Source organism: Chanodichthys erythropterus, chromosome 3 (genome assembly GCF_024489055.1).
Source record: "Chanodichthys erythropterus isolate Z2021 chromosome 3, ASM2448905v1, whole genome shotgun sequence".
NCBI classification, from domain to species: Eukaryota; Metazoa; Chordata; class Actinopteri; order Cypriniformes; family Xenocyprididae; genus Chanodichthys; species Chanodichthys erythropterus.
In genome coordinates this window covers 43,642,866-43,665,556 of record NC_090223.1, presented here as the reverse complement: position 1 = coordinate 43,665,556, position 22,691 = coordinate 43,642,866, and the positions used below count along the sequence as shown (strand labels likewise).

General features: G+C 38.8%; 1 protein-coding gene across 1 annotated transcript in view; it reads right to left on the bottom strand.

Moving 5' to 3' along the window:
• Window positions 1-22,466, bottom strand: part of gna12a (guanine nucleotide binding protein (G protein) alpha 12a) — a 47,721-nt gene extending 25,255 nt beyond the window's left edge. The window contains exons 1-2 of the mRNA XM_067382433.1: window positions 21,649-22,466; window positions 6,971-7,186 (exon numbers count right to left, since the gene is read on the bottom strand). Coding sequence (XP_067238534.1) covers window positions 6,971-7,186; window positions 21,649-21,969 — 537 coding nt within the window. The 5' untranslated portion in view covers window positions 21,970-22,466. The remainder of the gene's footprint in view (window positions 1-6,970; window positions 7,187-21,648) is intronic.
• Window positions 22,467-22,691: the final 225 nt, after the last annotated feature.

Below are 22,691 nucleotides of genomic sequence, written 5' to 3'. Positions count from 1 at the left end.
ATAAATATGATCCAAAATACGAAGCATGATCTTTGGAAGAATCACCCAGTTATGGATCCCTCCGCCAATCCTAGTAAAATTGCGATTACTCAATTTTTATTTTCAGTTTCAAACCAAATACCTTAATTTGGAATGAATTAAACTTTCCTATAAATCAAAAATATGCGAGAAGTTTTAAGAAGATTATTCAACAGTGTCTCACATTACTTGATAAACAAGCGACCCACCCTTTTTTGTCTGTACACGAAGATTATGGTGAGTGTGTCAGGAAGGAATTTACGATGGCTCTGACTCAACCGCTGTGAAGCTGCGCTGCTCAGACAGATCTGCTGGTCTGGGCCGTGAGATCTAGTGCGGTTTCTTAGAGGGGCAACAGCATCAGCCTTCAACAAAGCAGCAATACAGACTTCCTGTCCATGAACTCTCCGCAGCCTTCAAGCAAAGCAACGTTTGTGTCCAATCACAGTATGACCAGAGCCGCCTTCCCGCTAACGGCGAGTCTTGGGATTTTGGCAGCCTTACTGACAATGGATCCAGTCCATCTTCTTTGCTTTTTTGTATGTTAATGTGCTATTCTCACACACATTAAAGCCAGTTTTCCGTTAAATTTTCCTCATATAAATGCTAGTGGAAGGAAATTACATCTCAGCACAAATCACATCACTCAACCATTAAACTCAAATCACACAAATTTACCAAGATCCATTCAGCCAACTAAATACAATCCCTTATCATTTATCACATCTAATGGTCCTACGAAATTCTGACATTAATTTAGGGTTGCATACTGACAAAAAGTCTTATGCTTGTTTCTCATAGTCAATGCCAATACTTTTCCCATAAGAGATCCTCTAATAGACTACAACCGAGAGCTGAAGGACCGCCCTCGCACCACCACAATCCTCCCAAGAGCCAAAGGAACAGAGCAGAGACTGGTGGGATCCGGGCCAAGTTCCTCACAAAGAGATGCATGAACTCCACAAGTTTGTATCAAACCTGATGATCATATTCTCCAGTATGATTTGACATGATCCAAAGAGCTTCTGCAACATCTGACCAAAGTCACAAATTTACTCAAATTACTGAAATATTTCTTCATTTCCTATCATAACATTTCTTTGGTACTAAATGTTCAAAATACAGAATCTTTGTGGTGTAATTCAGATTCTGAATCAATTAGATTCAGTGTGGTGACTGTGGTCTCTTATTTTTGGACCCTGCAGTGTACTACACCCTATGTACTGTTTGGAGATGATTTATGGGATCTAGAGAGAGCGCTTATGGTCTCAATAGCATGTAGAACTTTCTGTAAAGGGAAAAAAAGAGAAGCATTTCCACAGGCTCACTTTTGTTTGGGGATAGAAACTAAAACTTTTAGGACAGGGTTAATGCTGGGTCTCTGGTCGATAGGGAACAGGAGTTACTCAGTTGGACAGGCTGAGCCCTGTAATGTCCTCCCACTCACAGGCTTCTGAATGGACTCACAAACAAACAGGCCTTCACAGAGTATAGAGAACAAAAGAGACTGAGGGAGGCAGAGGCACCAAACCTTTGGCCCAACGGCCAGTTCAGCATAATGACCTTTATAGGGTCAAAAGACTCATGTGACAGACCGAAATGGAAAAACATCTAGGTCAAACTCCATAGACGTCACACGCATGTTTCATTAAAGCAGAAATATGCAATTAATGGCTTTAGAATGATGGAAGAACACTTAAAAAAGCTTACCCAGCTAGATGTTGAATGTTTCTTAGTTCTTCTGTCCTCACTAAATTTCCTGATCTGACTCTATTCATAATCGCTATCACTTTGATGGACTGGGTTTCAATTTCTCTATCATAGACTGTTTTATCTTTCATTAAAGTTCTGTATTGTTGGTTCTTGGCTTTACTTTTTATTCTGTTCTCACAATGGGAAAAAGACAACAGACAACACTTGAGATCTGTTCACTTTATTCAATTAAATAAACGAAAAAACAAAAAAAACAGCACTCTGTTTTATTTGCTCCCATAAAACTTTAATATAATATATAATTTTCTTTACTTCTAATCCATATTAGCATACTGTAGTATAAATAGTCATTCAGGCCATCATCAGTTCTGTGTTTTTTTTTTATTTTTTATATTGAAATAATTGCAGCATTTTGTATAAATATTATCTATTATATGTCAATTATATTATAGGCTAAATCAGCATTATAAATATCAACACTGAACTTGGTCAATACAAAAAAAAAAAATCCATTCGACCACTAATTTATTCTAAAGTTTTCAGATTTTTCTAAAGTCACAATTAAAGTTTGACAAAATCATTGTGACTTTAATTAAGAAGTTGTCAAATTTTAACACAATAAATTGTCCAACTTGAGTAATATGTCAAATATCTTTTATCCAAAGAATATTACAAGTAAATAGTCTTTTCTGAAGAACATGTCCTTAATCAGGACCATCTGTGTTTCATCACAGTAGCAAGGACCGATGATGCAAACCCACTTGTGAAGAAGAAACAAAAAGACAAGGGGTTTGGGGGGTGGAGCTCTGTCCACAGATGAGCTCATCACATTCAGAGCCAAAGACAGAAATTTGATTTAGCAGATTACAGCCGTCTGTTCTCAGCCTTTGAAATGAGTATGACCACAGCAAAAGGTCAGGAGCTACTTCATCAAAATAATCTATGAGATACTTCAGACGCTTTAAAAGTAGATTTTATGAAAAACGTGAGCAGTGGAGTCGTCAAACCATCTCATGCATGAAGGGAAATTTGTGCCATTTCCTCACAGGTTTCCTCACTGTCTATCCTGTCCTCCATCCTGCACCACTGACCTAGATCTTCAGGACTCTCAACTAAGTTTAAAAATTCATAAAGATCCAGAGGTGCTGTGACAGAGACGTGTATGTGATTCTCATCGCTCCAGTGCACAGTCAGAGCGATTCAAGTTTGAGAGACTCCTGTGCACAGCTTCTGAACTCATTAAAGTCCTGTGGCAACGTACATGCTGAGATGAGATGCACATAAATAAGTCAAGCTTCCTCTGCTTTTCTGCACTCAGCAGGTTTAATTAAGGTCTCCCAGAGTCTAGGCCAATGATTTTCATCTAAATGACAGTGAAATATTGCTGCATTTCCCGTACCCTCTTGACTATCAACTGGTAGAGGTTGTGGTTTTGATTCCCAGGGAACACACATACTAGTAAAATGTATGCTTTGAATAGTCAGTATTATTTAACACAACACTTTTATTTATTATTATATGAATATACAACACTGTTTAAAAGTTTGGGGTTGGTAAGATTTTTTTTTTTTTTTTTTTAAATAAACTTATGATCTATTTGCTCAAAAATACAGTAAATATCATGATAATATTACAGTCTTCAGTGTCACATGATCCTTCAGAAATCATTCTAATATGCTGATTTAAAAAAAACATTTCTTATTATCAATGCTGCTTAATATTTTTGTGAACATTTTTGCATTTTTTTCAGGATTCTTTACTGAATAGAAAGTTCAAAAGAACATTGGAATAGAAATCTTTTAATTATACATATATAGTTAATTCATAAAACTCTTATGAGCAGCTGATTGGTTCATCTAAAGCCGATTGGTCATTCAATCTTTTTATTTGTACTATCTAGGTAACCTATTTATTCCTGACTTCGAATCGGATCAGTCATTGCCGAGCCATGGGATTTCGCTAGCCCTCCACCTTCCCCAGCACCACCTGCCTAGATCTGCTCGGGGGTTCTCCGTATGTTTCCTCGCAGCAGCTTGAATTCAATTCACTGTTTTCGAGTGCATTTTTACATGTATCCTCACTCAGCAGCAGTGTAGCAGATTTAGTCCGCCAAGACCAAGCATATATGTGATGTAATCTGCGAAAACTCATCACATGGTGAAATTATCCCTATAATGCCTGGCTCACACTACAGGAGTTTTAAAATCCTATCCAATTGTAAAATCTGGTTGCAGCGCACACTCCAGGAGAATCTTTGCAGATTTTCTTCCCTCAAATCTTAAACATGCTCACACTACAAGATTTGAAATTCGCGGAGCATCACACACTACAAAATGTTATTAAGATTATCTGCCAGAGGAAGCGCGTCACGTGATCTACGCAGCAGATCAAAAGCGGATGTAAACAAAATGGATACGGAAACACGGAAACTTTCTGTTTAAACTTTCTGGTAAAATTGACCTTTTATTACTATCGTAGTGTGCTAGAATGTTTACCGTTATAATAATGCCTGCCTACTGTAGTTCAAAAGCGCTAGTGTCACCTTTTGCATTGTAGATTCCTTGATCTTGGTTTTCGCGGTCGCCATTTCGAAATGTCTGTCACTTCCGTTGCGTTGTATACTTGTTTCCTATTGGCTATTGTGACAGTACTGATGTTATTACAGTCTTGCTCATCCCGATAAATATCAAACATGTTTGATATGATCGGGGTGAGCCCGATTTGTGTGAGATCAGATCGGGAGGTGCAAGATTTTATCTGTGAACGTCTCACATTACCAGATAATCTGTGCCGAACATCAGAACCGATCGAGGTCGTGGACAAGATTTTTTTCTCAGATTCTCGGGAGGGGAAAATCGGGCATAAATCAGCCTAAAACTCCTGTAGTGTGAGCCAGGCATTACACGTTTCAATACCATATGAAAGCTGGATTCAAGCCCTTTCTAAATCGGTTTTCTATTGTTATCTGAAGTCGTCTGATCGCTCTGATTTTCAGGAACGGAATTCTGAGAAAAACAGGTTTAAATAACGGTCACCCCCTTTTTTCGAAAAGACATGGAAAACATAACTGGTTGTAATTTAAGAATGCTTTGGAATATAGACCTAAGGTTGGTCTTGTTTTAAAGAAGACACTTGTCAGATTATTGTAGAAGTGAAATAAATTATGAAAGTGAAATAAAAAAAGTTATAGAAATTTAAGTTTATGAAAGTGTAAAAATATAATCGTTTATATTTTATAATAATATATTACAAAGCATGTTTTACTTGTAAACTGCAAGAAAATAAAAGCCAAAAATGTCAACATTCCGAATGTTAGGTTGAAATATTTAAAAAATGAGCTTTCGGTAAGATTTCGCTTGGGCGCAGTACCAAACTTTTTCACTAGATGACACCCAAGCTCCATATCTTAAGGGCGCCTTTATTTATTTGAGTAATCTGAACCATATATATTTAGAAGTAGTATGGGCAGTTTGGCAGTATTTGATTTAAATTCAATCTCTAATAAACACATAATTAGAACTTGTGTTCATTATAGCTCCGTTGTTCTCTTGTGCTCTGCCTTCCCATGATAACGTTGTATTAGAAAAAAAAAAAGTTTGCTGCCGTAGTTTATACAGGACTGGCGGGAAATTTGCATTAATACACCTGTCTTTGTAGTGTTGAGAGAGAGAAAGCATTTTTTTTTTTTTACCTCCGCTGGGTGTGTTAAAGAAAGACAGCCTTGCCACTATAAATCACAATTTTTCTGTACTTAACAGGCAAATTTTGCCAAGTTATTTTCAGAGATGATAAACAATGGAATGATAATTTAATGAAACCCCAATTTGACAAAAAAAAAATGACATCCAACCTATTTTTTGACTTTACTGAAAACGTTCCATCGCAACATCCGACGAGTTTTCCCAGATTGCTTCACATATACATTCCATGCTTATTAATAAATGCTGGTTAAATTTCTTTCGAGAGTTGTCATAATTAAAATGTCTTTACTGTCACTTTTTGATCAATTTGCTTGCTGAATAAAAAGGTAAAACTGAATGAAAGTGTGTACTTATGAAAATATATTTATTTATATTTATTTATCTAATCCATTTTCCCCCAAATAATCTCGCTAAATAACATCACTATATTTGAAATGTTAGTCAGATTGAAGCTCCACTATAGCAGGCTATCCATGAACATTCACCACCGTTCCCTTGAGCAATGCACTTACCCCAGGTAGAGGTCTGCACGGGCTTTAAACTGAGGCCCAAACCCGGCCCGAGATCGTCTGACCCGACCCCAAACGGTACTGTTATAGTTTAACCCGAACGCAAAATCTGTCACTATAGAGACGTACCATTCTACACTGCAAGACACTTAACCGCTGAGCTATTTATTGGTTGAATGACAAGATCATATCTGGTTTCTGAGAGACACAAGAGAAACACAGCTATTTGATTTACGATCGTGCTTAGCTCGTTTCATTCATAGAGTTTACACTTATTCGTCTATGATGTCATACAATGTTTCAAACATTTAAATATACATATAAAATGATGCAGTATTTTACAGTTGACCTACTCTTGACAAAGCTCAGATTTCTGAGACGGAGACGGCAGTGCGGTTATTTGATTTGTGGCTGCTCTCAGTAGTCGTTCACTTCACACACACATTATTGGCATACTGTCAGTAATTTAAGAGGCTTGTGTATAATTTTGTGCTATCCCCTGGCTCACCTGTTATTCGGTAGAATTCATTGTGCTGATTTCCCTGCATCATTTGGCACTATAATAAGTTTTCCCTCAGTAATTCTTTGCCTTATCGCACTCATAGTTTGAGTGTTGTGTGCCGTGTTGTGACTAAAAGAGTTCACAACAGTGGGAGCACATGCGCAAAACAGTTAATATATAAAAGTGAATTATAAATGCGCTCCCATTCTAGCATGCTCTTTTGAGCAAAACACAGAAGACGGCACGCAAGGCTTATATAACAGCCTATATAGTTTTTCTCAGTTACAGACCAGAACCTGACCCAAACCCGAAGCTATTCCTGAAACCTTAACCCGACCCCGACCCGAAACCCAGGAGTTCTTCGGGGCCGTGGGGTTGCAGACCTCTAACCACAGGTAAATAATAGATTATTTGTTTTATGAGAACACTCATTGCCAACTACCCATGAACAGTGTGGCTCTTCCTGTGAAGAGTAAGATTATCCAGATGGCACAGGTTGTCAGGAAATGTATTGTGATTACACTCACCAGCTGAAACTCACTCCGTCGGCCGTAGGCTTCCTGGATGCCGCTGTCATTCCAGAGTGCCTGCAGGGCGGGGACGTAGAGCTGAAAGGTGCAGGGTTCCACGGGCATGCCTGCTTTGTTCTCGAAGGACATCACAAACATGCCATGCTTCTCATTCTCTGAGTTCTGCCAGGAAACACCAAGTTTGTCTCGGGCATCTACCAGTACTCGCATCCCCTTTGAGAAAAAAAAAAAAAAAAAGACAAAGAGAAGGATAGATATGAATACCATGTTTGTTTGTCAAGGGTGGGTCCTCTGGAGCTGAGCTTCTGTAACAGGAAGCTGGACATAGCAATTCTTTTGGAGACAAAATTTAGATAGGAGCACTGTTTTCAAGTTACCTACAGACAGGGCCTGACATTAACTTTTCTGCTCACCAGCCACTGTGGCTAATGGTTTTCCAGAGTTACTAGCCACTCAGAATTTCACTGGTCACAATTTTGACATTGATACCAAAGAGAAAAACTACCAGATTTTTAATATTATCTCATAATTTGGCAGCAGGTATATTAGGCTGCTGTCACTTTAAGACCTGATGCACACATCTATTATATACGGTTACAAATGCATTTTCTTTCTCAACTGTTTACGTTCACTTAAAAAAAACTTACCTGATGTGAAAACTCAACAAGACCAGCATTTTGACATTATTTTGTGTGTATTTTACTGTTTAAGAGCAATAAGCAGTGAAAAAGAACTCAATTTAGTACTGAGAGGCGGGTTTATGTATACGCACTTTGGGTGCGATCACAAAATCTGCAGTAATGAGTAAAATTATGCTCAGTACATACAATCCCATGCTGAAATTCAAGTCATGCAACCAACTATATTCATTTGGAGCAAATGAAATGAGTAAGTGAGAAGAGTCAGCTTTGAGTGTCAACTCGCTGTTCGAGAGACGAGAGAGCGAGAAAGCGCAGCTGGTATCATGTATCTATTCTGCGGAAAATTAGTATTGGAAGCGTTTCAGATATTTCAGTATTGATGTGTATCAAAAAAAATCTATATTTTTTGACAACATTGCACTTAGTTTATTATTTCAGATGTCTTTTTAAAAGACTACAATTGAAAAAAATTTATATATTATATGCCTATATAAAATTCAACTTGCCAAAATGGCTAGTATAAGTGACAGTTACACACCACTTCTGGGGCCAGTTGCACCAGCTGTGCGCAAGTTACAACGTAGACTAGTTTTCACGTAAATGGGCACTAAGTTACAACTTACGCACTACTAAATATTTTTGTGTTGCACCATTAAACTTAGTTGAAGCGTAACTCTACGTACACACTAAATATTTACGGAAGCCTCCTATCAGGAGTAACGGTTGGAATAAAATAGCAGACTGACTGAACTGCATCAATAAGCTCTTGTTTTACCTGACAGACTTCATTCTTTACACATATATGATGCTGCTGACATTTACACTCTCTTAAATTTTAAGAGAGAGAACATCATGTGAAAAGATTACTTTGTTAGACACTCTTCAACACGAACCCGTTAAACAGCGCACCGCTGTGTGCACTCCGTGTTGTGCATGTCAAATAAAATCAATCATAATCAATAAATGTAATTTCTTATGTTTTTGTTGTTGTTTCAGTATTTATTTATTGATCCTTATTAATTTCGTTTCAAATACAGTTTCTGAATGTTATTTACATATAAAAACATTTATGATTAAGTAGTAGGCTATTATATTTAATGGAAACTTATTTTTACTGTTAGCTACGTGAGGCAAAATAAGTCAGAATGAAGGATAAACTGAAATTCACGGAATTTCAACAACTTCTGCTCCTGTATTTGAAGGATAACTGAAGGTAAACGTCATATTATGCGACTACGCATTACTTTACGGAGACCTTACGAGCTACTAGCTACGTTCTGCCTTAAGAACAAATGGTGCAACCGAATAAAGTACAGAGTTAGTTACAAACTAGCTAGTAGTTACTAAGCCACTAGTGAGGACTTTACGTTCCAATTTAAGAAAGAACTTACGAACGGCTGGTGCAACCCTACCCTGAAATCCACCCGCAGTTGTTAATGTCAAGCCCTGCCTACAGAACACTTTTAGGGCCCTATAATTTCCGCGATCACGGAATCGCGGACGGAATCGTGGAATCCAGTCATAAAAACAGAATTTAATGTATAACGTGGAATGTCACGGAATTTGTCAAATTTTTGATGAATGAATTAAAAGCAGGTCAGTACACTTAAATTAAATCGCAATATAGACTAGTGTCTGTGAATATTAAACCGCAAAAAGACCATTTAAACATGAATCCTGCATGCCTGTGTGACTCTGAAATGAATGATGCGGAAGCGCAGTTTCATTTATCTCACACCGCCTCACACACAATCGTGCGGGCGCACGCACGCTGAATCACGTGACGCTCGCGGTGTTTTCGTCCTCCTTCGCCTCACTATATGAACGCACAAATTCATCTCCAGAGCTGCTCCGAAAGTCACTTCATCAGCATTTAAACGCTTCGTTTGAGAAAACTACCGTCATAAACACAGAGAAACTCAAAGCTCTAGGCAAAATAAAAGTTTGATTTAAAAATAAAAGTTCGATTTAACTTGACAAACATATTACTGTTGTATATATTATATATATTATATAAATATATGTTTAAACAATAATCTCAGTCTTTCTACCATGTTTTAATTTTAACAGTAAAGCTCTGTTGTGCAGCACATTGTTTGACAAAAAAGTTTAATTTCATGATTAAAAGATAAATTAAATGGTATGCGTTCATTTGATTGCCAGAAAAATTTAAATACACAACAGAACTTATAAATATAAGTATATATATATAAATATATATATTTTTTAATTATTTTTTTTAAATTATTTAATTATTGATTATTAAAATGGAATTAAACCATTAAAATGGAATCCAGAAAACAGAATTTGGTAAAAATAAAAGTAAGAATAAAACGTTTATCATAGGTGTCACGATCACGTCTGTTCCTGTCACATCCCGGACTACATTTCCCATGATCCTCCATTGCTCATCACCTGCACTCACTTCACAATCACTCCACACTAATCACCACACCCAGCTGCCACTCATTACCAGGACTATAAAGGACTGTCACACACACCACCTCACCGCCAAGTCTTGATTACCTTGTGTGTCATTTCCGAGCGTTTATACCCTGTTTACCTGTTGTTACTGTTCCTGTCTGTTACCCGTTCTTGACCCGTTGCTGCCTGTCCTGACCCTTGCCTGTTATACTGTTCTGTGTATGATATCCGCCTGCCTCGATCTACTGCCTGTGCCCTGACTACGATTCTGCCTAACCCTCTGCTGTACCTGTTTGCTCCTGATTTACCCTGCCTGTACGACCACGCTTTTGTATTAAAAGCTTGCAAATGGATCAGTCCCACTTCGTTACAATAGGGCCCTAAACAAATTATTTTTTTGTTAAACTTTTATTAAATTGTTAGTAAATTGGACAAGATCCATTATTTCAATTAATTAGACATGCTTTTTGATTACTAAAATTTAATTTAACCATTAAAATGGAGTCAAACAATAAATAAAACGGAAAAAAAACAGAATCTAGAAAAATTTAAATGGAAAAAACGGAACTTGGGAAAAAATAAAACGGATTTCATAGGGTCCTACACTTTAAACACGCTAAAACCCTGCCTCTGTAAATCTTCCATGTTTATGTTTAAGTAAAAAGAGACAATTACTTTAAAAAATGGTGTAGACAAATACACTTGTGAGCCCATCCCATTGCCAATTCAGTATTCAGCAACATGGCCTGCCCTGAAGATCAGCAGCACGAACTACCTATATTGGTTTGAAGTGACAAATCGCAAGTGACAATCGTACTGAATTTGTGTGTTGAACATTTATGTTGGTCTGGACAGTATTTGATTGTAAACGAAAGTGTCAGAGAGAGGGAAGAACATTTTGTAAAACTACTACTGTTGGTGCAAGTTTTGCCTAGCATTATAACTGTACCTCAGGGTAAAAAAAAAAAAAAAAAAAGTCACGAATATGGTCTCTTTACATACACTCTCAGTTGAGACATGCAGTGACGAATCTGAAAGGTCCTTGTACTGCATTTGGGAGAAGCTCAGATTGCTGCCGCTCAAAAGTCCAAGAGACAAGATTTGTGCCTATGCCTGAAACACTCAACTCTGAAGCCAAAAATGAAAACATCTCCAGAAAGCCCTGTTAAGGACAGCAAATGCACTGAAACTAAACTTCCGCGATGATCCTCCTCACTTGTTCCAAGCATAACACTGAATACACAAACCCCTGAACTGAGCGTCTGGCAGTAACCAGGAAGGTTGGGCTCTGTGGAAGAGCAGAAATATCATGAGACGCTTTGTAAATGTAACATAAGGAAATTGACTTTTCATGATAATAAATGCAATACTGACAACCGAGGCAAAATCCTGCTTTGCAGCACATTTCACCCTCCTTTTGTTGCACTGGAATAACATCCTGATGTTCAGAGTCCCAGAAGGAGGTCCTAGTCCTCTCGCTGTGCTCTACAGGGCCACGTATGATTCATCTACACTAGCACTTAAAAGTGCCCCAGGCAAACGTATGCTACAGTAATTAGAGCGCCAGCCAGATTTTGCCTCCAAAGAAGATAAAGGGTCCCTCAGGCACAGGTGCTTCAAGGGATTTGACCCAGTGACCCAGACAAGTCCGTTTAATGCCATTCCAGCATGACAGGTCACTGGGCTGGGCGTAAAGGCAACAGAGACTCTTAGTCTGTCCGCATGTACGAGGAATCTGTATACGAGACGCATACAATACAAAACCAATAAAACAGCGGGTCAGCGACAGGAAATGAATGTGGTACAGTCCTGTTAGTCTGGCCGTCTCCATCAAATCCATCATATTTCCCCCACCTCCCAAATCCCAAGATTTCCCAAGCCATCAAACAGTTCACAAATGTAAACAGTTGTTCGTGCTTAAGGCCTTCCTGCTGGTTATGCTTAATGCTCTTAATAGTGTGCTTTGGTTCAGGGTTGTCAGGGTACTTTCCTAGGGGCCAAACTCAGTCACACTTCTGCCTTTATTTGTCTCCAAGAGGCCCCCTCTCTGACCTTTCACCCACTTCTGGCCAACACTATCTGGGAAGCGTAGACGTATCCTCCTGTCCTCCTTGGCTGGATCCGTTGACACAGTCAGGGCAAGAGGAGAGAGAGAGAGCGGGTGAGGCGGCTTTATCACAGCAGAGAGGTCAGTTGCAGGGCTTCCAATCTCTTCCTGAGTCGTGGCAAAGTCCCAAAAATAGCTCTGAAAACCACCAAAACCTCACCTCGCCGTGAGTATGTCTCCTAGTGTTTCTTGAATGCCTCCTGAAAACAAGCCTTGTGTGTTTGTTTTGAATGGCATCTTGTTTTTTAAGTCTTCAGCAAAAAGCCACAGACTTTACCATGAGATTTTGAAGTCTAAAACAGACAATTCATGATATTCTCTTTGTTGTTTGTTGGAAAAGGAGGGGATTTCCTGAATGTTCAGTCAACAAAGAGCAAAAATGAAATTCAGGGATATTGGTTTCTGTCGAGAGACACCGCTGACAGCGAATCCCAACCATCGGCCCTCATCTGACACGCATTAGACGGGCCCTGCGTGTCAAGAGGAGTAATTACTCCAGTGGTGGTAATGGCAGTGCTGTGATTTCGCAGCATAAGCAGATGTGGGGAGCAATCCAGGCAGCCGCTCATGGGTTCCCCACCGCTGAGCAACCACAGCTAAATCAGCAACAACTCCTTAGCCATAAACAAGCTGCCTGTGAAGGAGCCTCCCAAGACTCTGGCCACAGAGGAACTCTCAGATTTATCACACAGGAAGATGGGCTTGATATATGCTTGCTCCCTGTGTCACCCTTCAGCTACTTCCTGTATCCTCCCCCGCAAACATCTTGCAAACAGGACGCGTGAATTTAAACCTTTCGGTGTGGCACAACTTATTGGTACTTTGCTCCTCCTTAGGATGACAGAGCAAAAACACATTCTGAGCAGTTACTAAATACCGCAACTATTTTCTCAAGGATGTAGTAAACAGAGGAAATGCTTCACTGCCAGTGGTGTCCCATTGCACAAGAGAGCTTGGCAATAGGGAAATTGACTCTTGGAGGGTCAGAGTGATGAGTGAGGGGTGCGAGGGGCCAAACAGAGGTGAGATCTTATCGTGTCCCGACGCGTCATGTCAGTCTCAGGTCAGACTTTAATTCACTCTCCTATCAAAGATTGCCTTCTAAAGGGCCACTAAAGAGTTAACCGCAATGAAACAGATAGCTAACTGATCTAGGAAGTAATAAATTCCCAGACATAAATTACACAACCTACTCAAAGTGGGTTAGCAACAACAAGGCAGGAAAGCAAAGACTGACTGTGGTGTATCAAATCATTTATCTGGACATTAAAGGCCGTACTCACAACACATTTAGCTTTTGTAATGCATATTTCTAAATCAAATGACATCCAGTGGGAAAGAGTATGGGATGGGATTTGATTTTATCCATCTGGTTTTAGATCAGATCAGATCAGATCATCAAACCATCAAAAAAAAACAAAAAACAAATAATAAAACCTTTTTAACTACATTAGTAACTTGAACAAACAAAGAATAATGCTTCTATGGCATTTATTAATCTTAGTTACTTATTTTTAAGATCAAAAGTTGGTAACACTATTTTATAGTGTCATTAGGTTATGTTGGAAATCTCAGAAGCATAGACCAGGAGACTTTGGGATATCTTGAAGCAGAAGTTACTCTTTATTGAGAAACACGCTGTGCGTCGCTGTCGTCATCCAAAGTCTAACTAAAGCAGTGACTTGGTAGTTCATATACATTCAAGGGGGAGGGATACATAGAGTAGAGGTGTGGACAATCTAAACAAAGGATGCAATTGCAGTACAGGAATCAGATCATTGCTTACATTTCCCAGCCATGATCTAATCAGCATAACTGTGTCATTCAAATGCATAGGTGCTAATCCAATCAGTCTGGCAGTATCACCTATACCTTTACATTATCATAGAGACAAAAGCACTGCTGTATCTTGAGCTTGTCCTGCCAAATGGTCAGGATGTAGGATCTGCAGATTTTAAACAGATTCTTAAATTTGTAATTCCACAGTTACATGTAGTTACTGTAGTATCAACTAGAAATGATGCATAATTAAATGCAATTAACCCTAAACCGAACCCTCACCCTAACCCTAAACCTATAGTAAGTACATGTATAGTTGATTATTTTTACTCAGTACTTAAACCTTAAAATAAAGTGTAGCCCAAAAGTTGTATCTGTTAACATCACTTAATGCACTGTGAACTAAAATGAACGAGCATTTTTATTACTAATCATTAACAAAGGTTAAATGCTGTAAAAATATATTGCTCGTCGTTAGTCAATGTTAGTAAATGCATCAACTAATGTTAGCAAATGAGACCTAAATTATATATACCCCTTTTTTCCAATAATGTGCACTGACAAATCACGTACAATATGCCTGAGGATGATGATATAGGATTTATTTCAAATTTGATTTTAACTTACAAGGTTGTCTTTAAAAATATTGATTGTAAAATTGTAAAAATATTTTACATCCTTTCCAGGCTGAGGGCAAATGGTGATGTAATACCAGAAGGGAATAATGGAAGGATCTGGAAGTAGTTGAGAGGACTATCTCCTGGACTTTTGCCACCATAAAGTGGCTGAAATGAAGATAACGTTATCTTTAAAATAACCAATAATTTGATCGGCACGTAGGCTGAGATTCACTCACACGACGGTTAACCTCTGCAATTATGTGCTCATGTTGTTTCCACCCCTGAGGAAAAGTCTGGACTGGGGTTGCTCCAAATTGGTATCAGTGAAACAAACATAACCAACACTGTCATCATCCGAAAGCCTACAGAGGGATGGGCTGAACAACAGTGTGATGACAAACGGTCAGAGGGGAGATGATGGCACGACTGAATCGCCATTGTTTGCGGCATTCGCTGTCTGCACCGAGGAGAGGCATTTCCTCTGGCTCTGTGGACTGTGCGATACCAAGAGCCCATAGAGACCACCATTGTGGAGCTATTCCAATCTGACCTTGACTTCATCGCTGACAAACAAGGTCTCCATTCCAGCTCAGCGTCCAATTCAAACATCTTTTGGACTGTGAAATAACGTGCTTTACGTTTACTGGTCATTTTGCCCTGCAAACACACTTTGCCCCAGTAAAGGGCAACTGTTTTAGAGCTGAAATTCACAAACAATTTTACTAAATTATTCACACCAATTCTAATGACGTAAAATTTGTATACTTCTTTAAAAAAGAAAGCTATAGGATAACTGTATGAACTGTTCATAAAACCTCTGAATGAAAAGAACAAAAACATATTTCTGACTCAACATTGGAGGCTCCATAAAATCAAAGGTTTTAGGCTTTTAGTCACTATCTCTGTATTTAAAAAAAATTATTTAGATGCCACTTATAGTACATTTGAACCCATAGTGTTGGCTAAATATATATTTTTAAATACAGAGATAGTATATTAAAAGCACATTTTAGTCCATATTTCATGGTGACTCAAAATAGCACAGTTGAGTACACTTAGATGTTCTTAAGATGATTTTAAGAAGTACTTCAGAGCAATTTTTAGTATATCAAGTACAAAATGAGTGCACGAAAATAGAGCACTTTAAGTATATTATAGAAGTGTACTTTTCTCACCTGGGCAAGTTAATAATATTGTTACTGTATTGGTGTGAACACTAATATAGTTATCATTACTGTACTTCGTATGAACGAGTCTTTAGTGTAAATAGGCCTTTGTTTCTTTTTTCTTCCTAAACCCTGATAATCTAAGTTTTGCAAATCTACACAATGTGTTTCATAAAGCTTTTTGACATCTACAGTTAATGAAACCAAGCGTGGTGACTGGTGACAAGAAGCCTTGGCAAACCATTCAGAAACACAAAACGTTAGGCACATTCTTCATGCCCATTTGCTCTTTTCACTTGACTGGCGGGGCAGTGAGTGGACCATGTAATCAGTGCCAACACATACACTTAGGTCGTTTAGTACAGCTAGTCATAAAACTCACTTCAAGTTCTCATATACAGTATACACAGATGCTCCAAAACACAGACCTCAACGTTTGCCTCTGAAGCTAATGAAAGAGATCAGAAGTACTAGTTACTTTGTGGTGAAGGGGTCTTATTGAAAATAAACTGAGATGACATCATCTACACAAAGAAAGCTCAGTTCTGCAGCTTTGCTCCCCCAGGTCCTCTGTGGGGTTAGAAGAGGATCTGATCGCAATCGGTCCCATTCGAACAAAGTGAATCTTTTAGCTGTGCCTCAATCATGTCCCTGTACAACATGGTCTCCTGGAGTCACTCTCGTCCTGAAAACTATGGACAAAAGCTTACATAAGAACATTTCACTGGCTTTGGGAAAGATGCGTGAGTTTTTGGTGGACAAGAATCAGGGAGATGGAACATATGGACCTCTGCACTGACGTCCTGAGAAACATAACCTTTTCCATATAAAGCAAAACTCTTCCACTGAGCCAGACCTCTGATCTGGCAGCACTACTTCTGACCAAACTGTGGGTAAGATAACAAGACCAAGGATAGGAATATTTATCATTTCAGTTTCCCGCTTAATAAATGACCATCATAGTTTGCCAGAACACAGACATATTTGTGTTCAGTAGAGCTGAAAAGGAACGTTGTATTGAAGTTGGTTTGAAAAACTTAAAGGGGTGGTTGATTATGATTTCACTTTTTTAACTTTAGTTGTTTAATGTTTAATGTTGCTGTTTGATCATAAACAACATCTGCAAAGTTACAACGCTCAAAGTTCAAAGCAAAAGGAGACATTTTCTTTTACAGAGATCTAATTTTAAGGACTACAACAAATGGCTGGTAGAAACTACAACAAGCTTCTTCCCGGGTTAGTGACATCAGTAATCCTAAAATTTACATTAACCCCGCCCCCGAGAACACGCAACAAAGGGGCGAGGCCATGTTGGGCTGCTTTAGAGAAAAGGAAGAGTTGTTGTAGAGTGTTGTTACCATGCTGTCATTTTACTGCTTCACAAATGAGGGTCAATTCAACGCTGGATTTGCACACAAGATTAACTTGACGGCACATGATAGTCGATGAGTTGAATCACTCCACAGCAACTACATAAATTTATCCACTAAACCTTCAGAAATGTCCAGATGCTTTCTAAAAGTTGTAACTTCTTCCTGAGTCTCTCCATCAGTGTCGGACTCCGATTTGAACAATGTAATGCTGAACACTGTTACTGACAATCCTCATTTTGCCTGCGTGAGATTCTCCAGCTTTGTTGTTGTTGTTGAGAAACTGAGGCACGAGCTGTTAAAGCTCCGCCCTCTTCTGGAAGGTGGGCCGGAAGCAGCAGCTCATTTGCATTTAAAGGGACACAGCGTGTTTTTGCTCACACCTAAATAGGGGCAAATTTAACAAGCTATAATAAATTATCTGTGGGGTATTTTGAGCTGAAACTTCACAGATGCATTTTGGGGACACCAGAATATTATATATATTTATTCTTGTGAAAGGGGCATTATAGGTCCCCTTTATTAGCAATTTTAAAAACTAAAATGTAATGACTGATGATAAATGTCATGTGGTGTAACCATCAAGTAAACCATAATGTTTTCTTTATACTTTGAAAACTTGTGTTTAAATCTTGATTACTTTGAAATAAATTCCATGTATTTGTGTTTCTCAATAGTGTGGACCATGTTTGTTTTACTTGTGACAAAAATGCATGTGGCAGCAGGAAACAAGCAGGTTTGGGCTAGGAAATCTTTTTCAAGGTAATTATTAATTCATAATCTATCATTACATTATGGGAAGTTGCACCACATGACATTTTACAACCTGAACTAACCCGGCCTTGTCAAAAAGGTAAAGATATTTTGACTCACTGACCTAGACACGCAATCGTGAAAGTCTGCAGGAGTCCTCACTATGATATCATTTCCTGTTTTGCATTTCTGCATATTTCTGCCTGTTGTATGAGCAGTATTTTTAATAAATTATTAGATAAGAAAAAAAATGAGCATCATGACATTGATCATATAATCTCAGCTCATCTAACATAAAATCAAAGCAACAAAAAAAAAGACGACAATGACAAGAAAATGCACAACGCTATGATTCTTTAACAAAGGACATGCTCTACTATAAATAAACACCAGAGAAAAATTCTGACTCAGTCAACTGCTTGTTAAGCACATAGACGTATTGAACAACATGAAAGAGTGTTAGATCTTCTCTATCTCTATTGTAACATGGAAGTAGGCTGTAATTAGAGCATGTCTTGTGCCATCAGCAGCTGATCTCAAAGGCTTCACTATGATCACATCAGATGCATCAGTAAACTTCCCAAAACCTAATGTGAAACCAAATAAGAGAGGAAGACACAAAAGCAGAAAGTACACAGATAAGGGAGAATAACAGAAGTCTTCTCTATCAGGACATATTGAGACATCCAAAGACACGTGAGCTCAGAAGCACATGAGCTGATCACAATGATAAGTCAGACACAGTCTCTCCGTTCATTACAGAGCAAGGGATGAACCTAGACAAAACAAAGTGACTCAATGTACTGCTTAATTGTAAGGACAGCTAAGCTTAGTCTTGTGGTAATTACGAGAGAACATTTGCCAGCCTGCAAAAGATGCTGATTTGTGATTACAGGTTTGTAAAAAAGTTGTTTCTACCAGAAAGGCCAAACATTGTTCCTGATGTTCCACTCCAACTCCGACAAGCCCCAGGCCCATCTCATCTACACACACACACACATTCTGGGACGCATTTTCACTCTTTTCCCGTTAACTCTGTGCTGTGAGTCAAGTCACTGTTATTAAACACAGACATCTTAAACAGACGTTCTTAAAGGGAAATGACCCAAGAATAATTCCCATGGATTTTGCTTTGCCGTAAAGCAGACACCTAAAAAAAAAAAAACCCATCACATGACTAACAGCAAAATGAATTATTCAGATACATGATACAAAAAGTGATCATTTGCACATGGCTTGGGTGTCCAAAAACCTAAGAAGTCTAATAAACTGATCTGGACATCTAGATATAGGCCTATATGAAGAAAGATTGGTTTGATAGCAACTCATGTGAGTCTGCATGTTTGACGGTGTAAGAGGAATCATGTACATGTGATGGGAGTTCATGTGAGCACTTTCTGATGACTGAAGCACAGACGCTGAGGAAGTATTTATTATGTTGAACGCAAAAATGCATTTATTTATGTTTCTCGTTTTTGAGGAGCATGTTTATCTTATTGTGACAAAAGTGCCTGTCTCAGCAGGAAACAGGGAGGTTTGGCAAGGAAACTTGTCCTTGGTGACCTTCGAATAACTAAATAATCTGAGGCAACATCATTTTAAGATGCTTTGAATTTTGATGTGATAAAACCGTGCTACTTTAAGATTATAAATGCAGTAGTTGCATTAAGTTAAATTACTAACTTGAATAATTAAAGGGTTAGTTCACCCAAAAATGAAAATAATGTCATTTATTACTCACCCTAATGTCATTCTACACCTGTAAGACCTTCGTTAATCTTCAGAACACAAATTAAGATATTTTTGTTAAAATCCAATGGCTCCGTGAGGCCTCCATAGGGAGCAATGACATTTCCTCTCTCAAGATCCATTAATGTACTAAAAACATGTTTAAATCGGTTCATGTGCGTACAGTGGTTCAATATTAATATTATAAAGTGATAAATACTTTTGGTGCGCCAAAAAAACAAAATAACGTCTTATATAGTGATGGCCGATTTCAAAACACTGCTTCAGGAAGCTTCGCAGCATAAATTAATCAGCGTGTCAAATCACCAAACTGCTGAAATCATGTGACTTTGGCCATGGCCGTATCTACCATTGAGGACACCGAGGTCATGTCCTCGGTATTTTTTCCCTAAATTTCAAATTAGTCAAAGCTGAAATTCAGCAGTGATGATCAATGCCAAACACAGAACCCGGTCCGTGTCCGAATCCATATGTCGTCTGTATTTTCCATGGGCGTCGGAACCATTGTATGTGGGTGGGACAAGACCCACCGACTTTTTAAGACCAATGATATTGGACCCACTCACTTTTACCGTCTCTAATCCCCCCCAGGTGTTGCTACTCCACAAACCACCAACAGAGCATAAAAAATACCGAAAATAAAAATATTTTTAAAACATCGCCAAGTAAAACGCTGCGTTTATAAAGAAATGTCTCTTTATGACCACAACAAACGGGACAATTTCAGACGCGCATTCCACCTTCGGCTCAGCGCCAGGCGCAAGTCAAACGAGCGCGGAAAATGTAGCTTCATTTGAACAACAGTGAACTGTGGTCAGATGAGATGTTGTCAGGCTATGTCAGTAAAACTCCAATCAGCTGTTAGGCTATAGCCTACTGTGCTGGAAGCGTGAACTCAAGAATTGCTCGCGCAAATGCGCGGCGCGTGCTGCATATTACTGCATTATAATTTAACTAAAGCGCTAAAGAAACTACGGGCATGCAACATCATTATTCTGAGGTAAATGAAGTCATGGAATTACCAAACATGCGATTAAGCTGCCTCAAAACTGTGCATGCATGTATGTATTTGTTGACATGGTTTTAAAGCTATTGTTATCCAATTTGTTGGCCTTAAAACGTCTTAAAATGCATATATGTACATCGAGGAAATCAAAATTTTCTCGGGGGAGCATGCTCCCGAACCCCCCTAGCAAAACACATTTTGTGACCTCGGTAAATATAAAACCCTGCATACGGCCCTGACTTTGGCGCTCTGAACCGCTGATTCAACACGCTGATTCATTACGCTCCGATGCTTCCTGAAGCAGTGTTTTGAAATCGGCCATCACTAAATAAGTCGTTATTTTGTTTTTTTTGGCGCACCAAAAGTATTTTCATCACTTCATAATATTAATATTGAACCACTGTACTCACATGAACCGATTTAAATATGTTTTTAGTACCTTTATGGATCTTGAGAGAGGAAATGTCATTGCTCCCTATAGAGGCCTCACTGAGCCATCAGATGTCAACTAAAATATCTTAATTTGTGTTCGGAAGATTAACGAAGGTCTTATGGGTGTGAAACGGCATGAGGGTGAGTGATAAATGACAGAATTTTTTTTGTGAATTCAGAATCATTTTTGGGTGAACTAACCCTTAAAGTATTCTATATATTGATCTATCCACTGTCATATCCACTGTAAAGTTAATTTAAATTAAAGTTTATTTGGAAGGATGCTGATTAGTTCATCCATCCATCTTTAACTAATTTTGTATATATATGTATATATTTGTATATATATGATGAAATTATGACATATGACCAAATATGAACTAAAAAGTAATGTATCTAACATTTAAATCAAACTTGAACAACTGATTAATCTTTTTCAAGTCCGCTTTTAAAGTTAATTCAAGTTGTTTGTATGAATGAACAATATTATTGATCATCAAATTTGTCATAAATACTGAATTGACAAATTTAAAAGACAGCAAATCCACAAAATTACTGACAAAACGGACAGTTATGACGCCCGAAACAACAAAAACTCGTGCAAAACTGTCATGTACGAAAAAGTTACCTTGATGACATTCTCGAAGATCGTGTCCCTGAAGTCGAGCAGCGCTTTCTGGTCAAACTCTTTTCCGTGGATGATCCTCATTTGTTTGAGGAATGTGGATTTGCCGCTTTCTCCGGCGCCTAGCAGCAGGATCTTCACCAGACGCCGTACCGAGCGTCTCTCGCGCGCGATCATGGCATCAATCTCGCGACTGCGCCGCTTCGCCTCGCGCTCCTGGTTCACATCGCGCTCGCGGGCTCGTTCTTTCCCGTTGCTCCTGTCATCGTGAGCGGCCTCAGCGGGCAGCAGACACCGGCTCAGGGTGCGCACCACGCCAGCCATCCTTTCACACTTCGACACGGTTAGTTACCACCTGATGTATTCATTAAAGTGCCAGAGAACTTGACTTTATGTTTTGTACAAAATCTACATGGAATAGACTCAGCTGGCGCCGGCAAACATCTATCTGCGGATATTCAACGGTTAAAACAAACATTAACTGGAAAGGGCTGAAACACAGTAAGCATGTTCCTCCATTATAAAGACATTTGTGAAGGAAAGCGGTTCACACTGAAGAAGTTCTTCCCCAGCAAAGCGACCAATGCTGTCCGTTGAAACTATGAAAAAGGGCAGCTGCCTACTAAACAAATCCGTTGTCCTTGGTAATGAAAAAAAAAAGTATCAAGCGGTAAATGTTATTTAACTAAAAAAAAAAAAAGAGAGAGAGAGAGAGATCGTATTCCTTTGTATACCGACATAAGTCCCAAAAGTTAATTCTGGAGCGAGCGCGAGCGACTTTCTGATGTTTCCTCTGAGTCCTGAGAAGTTTCTTTGCTGGACTGAAGCCCCTCCTGCTGTTGAGCGCATGGCCGGTAGGGGGCGCCAGTGAAATGGGCGTCTGTATGGACACGAGGGGGATTCCAGTGTCAGTCTGTGGCCCTTCGCTGTATGTCATGCACTATTTTCTGTGTGGCAGTAGTGCCTACTATAACTTGAAACCTGGCAAAAGGCGTAAAAAAAGATATGATTGGCTAAAACAATCTGCATGATACACTTTGTACAAA